Below are 11,231 nucleotides of genomic sequence, written 5' to 3' on the forward strand. Positions count from 1 at the left end.
TTTTTTAATGTGTTTGCATATGTTAAAGGGGAATACCACCTAACTTAAGAATTATTTTATGTTACATATATATAAATATTTATATATGGCCTAGAAAAGTTCAATCAATATTTTTGAACATGAGCTACTCTTTCTCAAAGCCAGAAACCAGAGAGGTAAATCTCAAACTATTATCATTTAGTATAAAGTCTGGTGCTGCTCAATAGAGAATTGGCTGATCCTAAGTCCCGCCCCCTTTAGTTACTGTTGCTAAGTCGGACAAGCGTGATATAAAGAAACATTGCGATATTGGCTCTGCTTAGCTGGGTGCTGCAGTGTTTATTAAGACATGTGTCCCTTTTTACCCTTCAGGGGATCTGAAAAGAATACAGACCATAGTGCTAAAGTAAAGTTAGTCTGTATTTACTCTAGTAGTTCTGTTTGTTGCTACGGGGCGGTACGCAGTCAACATACAGAAATAATATAAACAAAGGACGTGAGCTTTTATCCTTATGGCTACCAGTAATTCATGTCATCTTAAAAAAAATCAGCTACCAAACTATCTGACCTTTCCCAAATCTCTTAAACATCACCACAGAAATAAGGAGGAAGCAAACCTGTTGATGTTGTTGATCAGACATTAGACAAACCATTCTTGATATATTAGCTAGCTAGTTAGCTAAATAAAAATAAATAAATAAAAGATAGTTAGCTACATTTTGCTAACATAAGATGTGACCTGGGTCATGTTGCTAACTCGTGTAGCTATACGTTTGCTAGCTAGTTAGCCGGGGCAATGCTAACATTAGTTTATTTAAGCTGTGACCTGGCTGACATTGTTGGTCTAACGTTAGGCTATTGATGTAGCTATGCCGTAGCTAGCCAGCTACCTTGAAGGAAAGCTAGTTAGCTGGTGTTTTGCTAACATTAGCTTACTTAAGATGTGACTTTGCTGACATTGATCTGACATTGGGCGAATTTCCCTTGATGTAGCTTGTTAGTTTGTGACAGTCCCCAGCCACATATTTTAATCATCTTCAAAATGTGGTTGTCTTTTCAACGTGGACTAACCAAGCACATGACATGTCTACCTATAGTGGAAAAGAGGAAAGTTCTGCCAGGTATCCGTTCCAGTCTAGCTCAACTGTTACTGAAGCACCGAGTGGAAAGGACGGGACTTAAGAAGGGATTATTAAAGGGAGACTGATTTTGTGGACCCACAAAATCTGTTTCTTTTCTTTTCTTATACCTAAAAGGAACAGCACTCTGCTTAGAGTGGAATTACTGCAGTCACGTGATGCCATGGGGCCCAAAAAGACTTTCACATAGATTTTTATTGTGAAAAAATGTAAATAAGTCGATACATTTTTGTAGTGTCAGAACCCCCAAGAAATGACTCGTTTCGTTATCAGGAGTCAGCATTGCCAACATGGCGACTTTGTTGCTATATTTAGCGACTTTTCAGACCCCCAGAGCGACTTTATTTCCAAAAAATAACTAGCACCAAATTCAGCAACTTATTCAGATCATCAGGAAAAAAGAGAAATATATTGGAATTCATTACTGTACAAGCTGCTCAGAGAAATCACAGTCGAATCCAACATCCATGCACTGTGAAAATGTGAAAAAGAGAAAATGTCCTATACACTCAGACCATTCCCCTGGGGGCTCATCTTACTCAATAAATTGTCTTTGGAGCAGCTCCACACTTTATATTTGATGACATCACCAATTTGAGTTTTAGCAATGTAGTTTTTGGATTTCAGAGAAAGTTGCTTGTGTTTAATTATATTTTTGTCTTAGACCACAGGAATAACGTATGAATTTTAAAAATAGGCGTAGTTCCCTTTTAAGTATGGCTTCGGTCAGTATCCTGTCCTGTGGTAAACATGTTCATAAAACCAGACCTAAAACAAACATTCACAGAGGCAACGGTTGATACTGGCAGGTGCCACCTTCAGAACACTGGTGATGAAAATTTGGTTATGGTTGTGTGCGGTAAATTTGACTGAAGACGCTTATTAACCTGATGTGGTCAGAATCAGCCGTTATACAATGCTGACTGCATGGTCTCTGTTTAGAAAGGTTATATTTCTGTCCAATTTTATTTCCTGATTTTTCTTCGCATGAAGTTGAGGCCTCAATTTAAACGATCTCCTCACCTCAGTTTAAAATGTCTATCGCCCAGGTCACCTAGTTTACTATTAAAGCACAAAGAAATACAAATGTTCATTTACACTTTTCTTCTCCTTGATAACTTTTGCAAAACAGCTGAGTCGATAAGCCTTTTGAATTATGCAGGAAGTGGTAAATCATTTGAGCTCCCCCCTGCATAGTGGGCGTGATACAGATCCAACACAGTTTGAAAACATGCCTTTAGTGATCTGTGTATGTGTGTGTGTGTACCTGTGTGTGTGTGTTTGTATTAGGCTTTATGGCCTTTGTGTGTATGTTTAAAGAAACTTTGGGGTGGGGTGGGGTGGGGGGGTGGAGTTTGCAGTCAGCACCTTAGTTTTTGCACAGTACTTCAATCTATGTAACTCTTTTATGTTGTCCTCCATCAGTGAAGTGGAGCTTCATGGCCTTAGATTACACATGAGCGAGGGTTGCTATCAGCTGCTAAAATGTAGAGTCCAGTTAACTTCAAGAAACAGGAAGGCGGGTGCAGATAGTTAAGATTGTAAATGTGGTGTGACTGAGCTTTCATTGTGCATGCCATGTCAGGAAAAATACAAAAGGCGTCAAGGAAATTGTCCATCTCTATTGTTAGAAAAACAAATAAACTTTAGGTATATATATTTGGTTGGATTTCTCTGCTATCATCGCCTGGCCCTCTTTGGTTCCCATCAATTTCATCTATACTCTGCGGTACAGTGACAGTTTGGATACAAAGGCCTTTTTGGCCAGAATCCGGGGTCGGTTTGATCTCAGTCTGGACGTAATCAAGGCTGGGTGGGACTGGCAATGCATTGGATTGTGGGGGTAAACAAACTTTGTAAGCGTTTTTGTATTTGCCATAACTCCTCAAAAAAAAAGTGATGTGCAAAAATTCCAGTTATGTGCAAATAATTCTCAGTTAGAAAATGTGCTGACATCTCCGGAAAATGACTCACGGATGTCTGCCGTTTACTAACAATGGAACAGCTGCACAAAATGTTTCTTAATCTCGAGCCAGATATAACTTTGGCTCTGACTCTCTGCAGACTTACTTATTAAAAATGCCTACAGGAAGGATAAGCGAGTGCTGTTTTAGGGTGGATTTTATGTTTTAAGTACAGAATTTGACATCAAGGTTTGCTCATGTGAATGAGGTATGTGTGCTGTATGTTTGTGTATGGATGCTTGTTAGACTTTTCCTTGTTTGTAAGCATAAATATGCATATGCTATGTACTACAGGCAAATAATAAATAGACATTGCAACAGAAAATAACTGCCAGTGGGTGTGATTTATTTCCTCTGTGTGCACCAGAAAGGGAAGAGTGTAGTTTTCTTTTTTTCTTTTTTTCCGATTTCACAAACCGAGATGTCTCACAACAGATAGAGCTTCTGGAGTCTGTAAGTGCCACATAGATATGAATTTTATCTTTCTGACTTTTCATGGCAAAACCTCTGGAAATATACATCAAAGTCTTTGTGTACATTTTGGATGTTGCAATAATGAGTTTGTTAATGTACACTTCAGGTAAGCCATTCTTGATATTGTTGTTGAGAATAAGGCACAAATATGGCATCAGATTAATTAAAAGTTATATATTTTTAAGAAACAAGATTCTTTTTTAAGCAGATGCTGGTTGATGTTAGTTTGATCACAAAAGCTTTAAGGCTGTGATGAGTTCAGACTTCACTCCATTCTACTTATCCTGATCACTTAATCACTTAATTATATGTTTCTCCAGATGCTGCTATATTGTATTCAAAGAGCAGACACTGCACTGCAAACAATACCTGCCTCTCATCTCTATCAAATCTTCCTTTTGTTTATTGGATCATCTTTAGGCGACATGAATTTACAACTTTAGGCCTTGTTGCTTATCGGAAAAATACTAATTTTCTTGTAAGTACTTGTCCAGTCAAATTAAGTTACTTATGTAGTCATCTTTAAATGTCACTCCTCTTGTCAATGTTGCTCCCTAAAGTCCAGAATATACAAGAATATCCCTGCATGTTTGAACAATGAACAATCTCTGGCTTCGTGCATTTGGAGAGGGAAATTATGACTAATCTTGTACAGAGTAAGTGGCACAGCTTCAGATTTTGGAAAAAAAAAAAAGGGGGAAAGTGTGCAGCAAAATGACCTTTTTTCCCTTGAAGCCTTTGAGCCCCCAAAACATGAGACCCATCGACAACAAACACACAAATAAAAAAGGGAACAAGCACAAATTCATTGCTGTCTTTTATTATCATATATGATGCTAAAGCTTTGGCAATGTTTTCACTTTTTGCATTCACATTAATCTACCAGCAGAGGAAGACAGAGAGAGAGGGGAGAGGGGTGTTGTTCACATTTTGTCCTTGTATGTTTTTCAACGAGGTAACCAAAATAAAGAGATACCTCTGAATAACTCGGACTCATTGCACTGTTGTTCTGGACTGTATTAGATAGTTGACATGAATGTAATGCATTATTTTGTCATTCACAGTTAGTGATAGTGTTCTTTGAACATTATAGATAAATGGAAAAATTATGAGGTTGGTTTGCACACAGTTCATGCCTCCTCCGCACTCTTTACCTTGTCTGAATTTTATTGATTGATTTACTGATGAGTTGCAGCTTTACGAGGCTCTGTGAGAATCAAGGTAGCTCTCAAATAATGAAAAAAATATAAAAACTATTACAAAAAAACATTATTATGAACCATATATTAATCAATATTATTCAACTTTTTTATTTTGGTATTCCGAATAAGATTTTTTTTTCTCCTACCTGGAATGCTGTTTCTGTCCAAATGTCACATGCAGACATAAATAAATGTGTAGGCCTAAATATATTGTTTACTTTCTGGGAGTTGAGTTAGTTTACAGGGATATAAAAAAGAAGGATTTGAGAAACACAGAATCAAATGTTAAAAGTATCAGCAACCATACAAGCATAAAGGCAGAAGCATCTCATCTTCATCCTCCTTTAGTCTGTGAAAGAGAAAAAAAAATCAGTGAGTTTATTTCACAAGTGTATCCCTTTGCAAACATAACCACTGCGTGACAGTAATGCAATAATAAATAAGAGCAATAATACTGGGAAACAATTTGAGAAGTAGTATTATAGTGAATGTATTTCACCATGGCACTTGCATGGAACTAAAATGAAAATATATACAATTAAAATACAGAAGATGAAGCCCATTTTATGTATTTAATGTTCGACTAGCTTTAGACGGAGGCTCGCTCATTGTGTTGGCCCCTCCTCACACGGGTCAGACCAATCCAAACTCCGGACTGAGGCCCATATATGGCTGACTCCGCCTCCTCCGTTCCCCTCGTTGATTCATAAATTGTACAGCCCTCCTCTTAGCAGGCCTCGCGTACAGGCCTGAACGCTCAAAAAGTCACACAATGACTTTTTAAAATGCTTTTAAACGTGATGTCACCCTTTAAAGACACATTTGAACAGTTTCGGGTCACTTGGTGGCCCCTGATCTAAGCTGCGAAGGTTTCTGACGAAGATTATATGTGACAGGGCCTTAAGGTAAGAAAAATAAGATAACGCTTCTTTTAAAAACAACCCATCGTTACTTAAGGTTTTATTTTCGTCCACATTCGGGCAGAAAGATTAAAAACTCAAGTGAAAAAGTAGGCTATGATTAGGACTTTGTGGTGACATTCAACTAAAAACAAAATCGCAGCCTCCAATGGTCCAAATTCCGGTTTTAAGCATGCAAACGCCCCTCACTTTGTTAACGTGCATGTTGCTAACATTGATGTATCTACAATGCTGCAGTGCTTTGACAGTGTGCTGCTGTTTTCCAGCTCTTCAATGACAGCAGTGTGAGGCAGGCAGGCGCGCGCACACACACACACACACTCACGAGCCACACACACAGAGGAGAGGAGACACCACACTACAAAAAATATCATCTCTTATTACAGCCTATACTATATGTCTGTTTTTTAAAAAGAGCAAGCAAATAATGTTGATATCTATTAATTACGTTAATAAATAAAGCAGCTTATGCCTAAATGTTGACCATGAGGTCATTCTCTGAGCTGACAACGGGCTAAAAGTACAGATCTGAGGTCATTGTGATTGGTAATAATAATTAGTAATCATTATATCCCTTTAGAGTGTTAAACAAGCCGTTGTACACGAAATCAAAACAGCACATTGCTAACAATATGCGGAAGCATAGGGCTGGGCAATATGGTAAGAAAATAACTCTCATTATAACTCATTTTTAAGCCATTTTTAAAAAAAAAAAAATGTATTTATATTATCTAATCAGAGCATTGATGTATTAGCTGTTATCAAATAACATTAGAATTAAACAGGGTTGCAAAAATGTCCTACCACTTATTTTGTATTTTTTGGTTTGCTGGGATATTAATTTAAAAAGTAGGCTATTGTAACCCTGTTTTAGATTTAGGCTAAAATGAGTAGTTGTATGGCGCTGCAAAAGCCCAGGTGATTATATATTGTAGCAACTCTGCTGCTATGTTAATGTTGGATGCTGTTACGTGCAGATGTTCTGTAAGTTCCTACCTCTCTTGTTACCTGAATGCATCTTGAGAGCTGAGTTAGGCATGTGAATGGCTGAGAGGAGAGAGGGGGCGGGGTAGGAGTGAGAAGGTGAAGAGTCTGTGTGTGTGTGTGAGAGAGGGCAAGTGTGAGGTGCCAGAGAGCAGCCAAGTTGATCTGTGCCTGTATTATTTTATTTTTGTTTTGTGCGTGGTTACGGCCTACAGTAACCAGTTCAGTAATAAAGTGGCGTACTGATAAACCGTCGCCTTTCTTTCCAACGTCTTGCCGGACGTTACAATATATATATATCATGTATGTATACTGTATGACAAGCAGAAAAATTAACCTTTCTAACCTGAACAATAACTGGTTCCGTAGGTATCTGATCCAGCACACACACACACACACACTGCAGTGACTTATTAACTCACATGCATTCCCTAAAGTTTTGCCTTGCCAAACCTCACCTATGACCTACGACCAAAACCAGCCTGAGCTTAATGTGGAGCAGCGTTTTTATCTGGTAAGTCCCCAACACTACCCCAGACACAGACAAAAGAAACACAGTTTTAGCAGCATCAAAAACACTTTCACTTTCGATTCCGGTGGATATGTCGAGGCAAAAACCTACAGCAGATTCTGCTTTTCGGTCGTCGTGTGCAGGCTGAAGCCATTTTGTTACACTGATACTTGTCCTATTATGAAATGAGTGTAATCAGATGGAAAAACATGTATTAACATGCATCAGAACAGGAAAGCATGGGAATAACCGCTCTTTCAAAAGGGTGGTAAATGACAAGTGTCACCCTCTCATCATGACACCGCAAGTAACATAAAAAGGGATGTCAGGCATAAAGTAAGGCCTTATATTACAGAGTTTAATCTCAGACTAAAAAGGACCTGTATTCAACAGCGTGAAAAAGCTCTATATTTCTGTTGGAGGCTTAGTTTAAAATCAAACAATAACAACGATTTTTTAGGGCTAACATTTTGCACATTTCCTAGAGATGCGTGGCTGTAAATAACACACATTTAATGTTTTACATAGCCTGCACTTTTGCATAACCCTAATTTCCATTATAAATCAAAGTATTTCTAAGTAGAGTAATGATCTGAATAAATATCTCGACTCGTTGATGTATTTTATTTTATTCTGATTTAAATATTTTTAGCCTTTATATAGCGTGTATTGTAAAGGGGCTACACCTATTGTACAGCCTTGACAAATAACGCAACCACAATCAGAACGAAATTGTGGCAATCCGTTGCAATAGTTGGTCTAAAATGTGCTGAGATATTATATATGCCGCGTTAGACTTAAAATAATCAGAAACATGTAGGGCTTATATGGTTGTTATTATTATTATAATCAGAATCCCGTGTTCTCACATTTACTCTTTTCTTGTTTTCATTAAACTCACGTTACCGTTAGGGCCTACCACTGTTATTATTAGAATATATATGCCTATAATTGTCAGTCACAAAGATACCAACGCCTACTTTTTGAGTCATGAATATGAGTAACAAAATGTAAATGAAACTCGGCTTATTCATTTTGTTTAATTTGTGGTTCTTTCTTCTCTTATGAGAGCCACTATGCAACATACAGAGGCTAATATCGGCAGCACGGCTCTTAAACCTGAAATCATTATCACATTGGCTTACAGACTTTGTCAAAAGACCAGTAGTTTTCAGCTTATATTTATTTATTTTATGGGCTATATTGTTCTGGGGGAGTTACAGAAATATTCTCTTTGTTTGAAAAAGCACGGTTTACTGCTGACCGCTCCCAAAACAAATTCAGAAATTCACATTAGGCCCGAAACAGCAACTGGATAGGCCTATTAAATTTGCCTTTGAATCTTTAAGAGAGGAAACCATCTTTATAAGAATGCCTTGCGTTTTTTGCTGGAAGCTATTTCATAGGAAAAACATTGGGGGGAAATTGAATTCACTCACGTGAGCTCAAATAATCGTTGATGTATTTGGCAGCATCCTCTCTTTTGTGGATGTGCGCGAGCTGCGCCGCGGTGTGTCCCAGGCCGTTTGTGGCTCGAGGGTCCGCGGTGAGTCCGATCAGCAGCTGGACCACCTCGAGGTGACCCTCCCTGGCGGCCAGGTGCAGCGGCAGGTTACCTTTCTCGTCCACGAGATTAATATCTGCCCCGTGGTCCACCAGCGCGCGAACAGAATCAACGAATCCTTCACGCGCGGCGTCGTGCGTCACGGTGAGATTGTGGACCGGGTCTCGTATGTTGGGGTCTGCCCCCGCCTCCAGAAGAGCCTTGACTAAGGCGTCGTTCCCCAACATCACGACCTGCACAGTTAAAGAGGGAAGAAAATCAACAAACAATAGATAAACATAGCAAGTGTAGAAATATAAAGTTATAATAAAAATGGCTGACTGGAAACTTGATTAGCTGTCAACTTCTCTATTCAATTAATAGCCAACTAATCTGAGAAGTCGATTAATCTATTTGCGGGGCTTTTTTTTTTTTCAAGAAAAAGCAGTCGAAATTTTTTGATTCCAGCTTCATTAATTTAAATATTTCTGTTTTCTTTTCTTTTGTTTTTCTCTTGCTCCACTTTGACAGTAAACTGAATATCTTTGGAGTGTGGACAAAACAAAAAATCATCAGAGGTCATTTTAGGCTTAGAAAAAATACTATCCTCGCATATTTGAATGTTTTTTTTAAAGAAATAAAAAGTAAACAAAAATAATTAATTTGAAAGACTTTTAAATGTGAATATTTTGTAATTTCTTTGTTCATCTATTACACTGAATGTATTTGAGGTATGGACAAAACAAGAAATATCTATCTATCAATCTATCTATTTATCTATCTATCTACACAACACACACACACACACACACACACACACACACACATATGTATATATATAATGTGTATATATACACACACACTCACATGCATGTACATAGGGACATTGCTCTGTCTGCATAGATTTATTATTAAGATGAGACTAAAATGACCCAGTTGCAGTCAAAATGTTAAAATATCATTATTATTGCTAAATTATTTGTAATAGAGGCAAAAGTAGTATTGCCATTACTATTATTGACCTGCATGTACATTACTTATACATATACATTACTTATGCAAACTGTTTTAAGGAAATCTAGGAGTGTGCAAAAATTCAAGCAGAACCAGGCATTGTGTAAGAACTGTTCCTCACTCACCATTTTACCCACCACCACCATTTTGTTTTTCCTTTCTCTCACTCTACCAGTGACCATCAAATTTATCATGCGTCTCCTGTAACCTTTGCAACACTGAAATGGGTTTATTCTTTGTATAACTTCTTTCTTGGGGTCAAAAACTATGCTGGAAATCTTTATTTAGTTGTGTGAAACTGATAGTGGAAAAAAAGGCACCTTATTTTTCCAGAAAAAAAACAAACAAACAGATTTGCTCGATTTTAATACATGCATTCCTGATTATCTGATTTGAAATAATTAATTACAACAAGGCCATGAATTTCAAAATGTTTTTGGTAAACTGTTCAGCTATTTTGACTATGAGGTCAGATAGAGGCCAAACTCCCCTCTTCCATCTGCTCACAGATTTTGTAATTTGAAACTTTTTAATACTGATCTATATTATTTAATTGTATATAGGATATATATGATCAAAGATTACATGATATTTGAGGATAAAATATGATTAGGCTTTATATTGTGTAGGCCTACAACAGCACAGTAAAACAAGGAAGTCACAAGATGCACACAAAGACAAAACAAAACAGGAAAAAAACGTGAACAAAACTATTTTTTTTTAATTTAACGTCGACACAAACTAATTTAAAAAGGGGTTTACACCAACCTGCAGTGCAGTCCTGTTGTATTTGTTAAAGCCATTAACATCTGTTCCATTTTGCAGCAAAAACAACACTTGGCTCAAGTTTCCTCTGGCAGAGGCATTGCAGAGTGTGTCAGCCATTCTTGTAAAAAAAAAAGAAAGAAAAGAAAAGAAAAAAGTAAAAACAGGTAAAAGGCAATGATTCTCACAAGATGTGTGCAGAAGAACTGTAACCCAGAATGAAAGTCTGATTAAGTACATCTCTTACAGGCACCTCCCTCTTACCATCACACCATACATGGGCTTGACCTGCACAAAAGTAACTCTGACGCTGTAAAAAATATCAAAACATTTGGGAATGGCTGTGCAGTACAGCACAGCCCACTGAATAATAATAATAATAATAATAATGATAATAATAATAACAAAACAACAATAATAACAACATAATAGCAATAATAACAATAATAATAATTATTATTATTATTATTTTCTTGTGGGGGTAGAATTGCCTGAAAAATGTTCAATTTGATTTTAAAATAATTGTGTAATATTGATTGATGAGGAACCAGAAGCTATACATTCTAAGAACTATATATAATAAAATACGTATATTAAACATTTTATACATTTTCATACTATACATATTTCATTTACTTTTACTACATCTAACTTTTACCTAGCTCCCCTCAAGAAATTTGCAGATGTTCATTTTACACTTGAATACTTTTCACTTTCCAGTTAATGTTATACTTAT

At 37.0% G+C, this 11,231-nt stretch overlaps 1 protein-coding gene across 1 annotated transcript; it reads right to left on the reverse strand.

The window, feature by feature from the left end:
• Positions 1–4,412: 4,412 nt before the first annotated feature.
• Positions 4,413–10,667, reverse strand: cdkn2c (cyclin-dependent kinase inhibitor 2C (p18, inhibits CDK4)). Its single transcript, XM_042484031.1, has 3 exons — positions 10,499–10,667; positions 8,613–8,970; positions 4,413–5,107 (listed from the first exon to the last, which is right to left on the reverse strand). Exons 1-3 carry the CDS (start codon positions 10,613–10,615, stop codon positions 5,103–5,105), a joined length of 480 nt encoding a protein of 159 aa, XP_042339965.1. The 5' UTR covers positions 10,616–10,667; the 3' UTR covers positions 4,413–5,102.
• Positions 10,668–11,231: the final 564 nt, after the last annotated feature.

Source organism: Plectropomus leopardus, chromosome 3, assembly GCF_008729295.1.
Source record: "Plectropomus leopardus isolate mb chromosome 3, YSFRI_Pleo_2.0, whole genome shotgun sequence".
NCBI lineage: Eukaryota > Metazoa > Chordata > Actinopteri > Perciformes > Serranidae > Plectropomus > Plectropomus leopardus.

Coding starts and splice junctions, on each gene's coding strand:
- cdkn2c (XM_042484031.1), bottom strand. CDS start 10,615: ATGGCTGACACACTCTGCAATGCCTCTGCCAGAGGAAACTTGAGCCAA. Junction 8,971..10,498: donor ACAACAGGACTGCACTGCAG/GTTGGTGTAAAC, acceptor TTAACTGTGCAG/GTCGTGATGTTGGGGAACGA.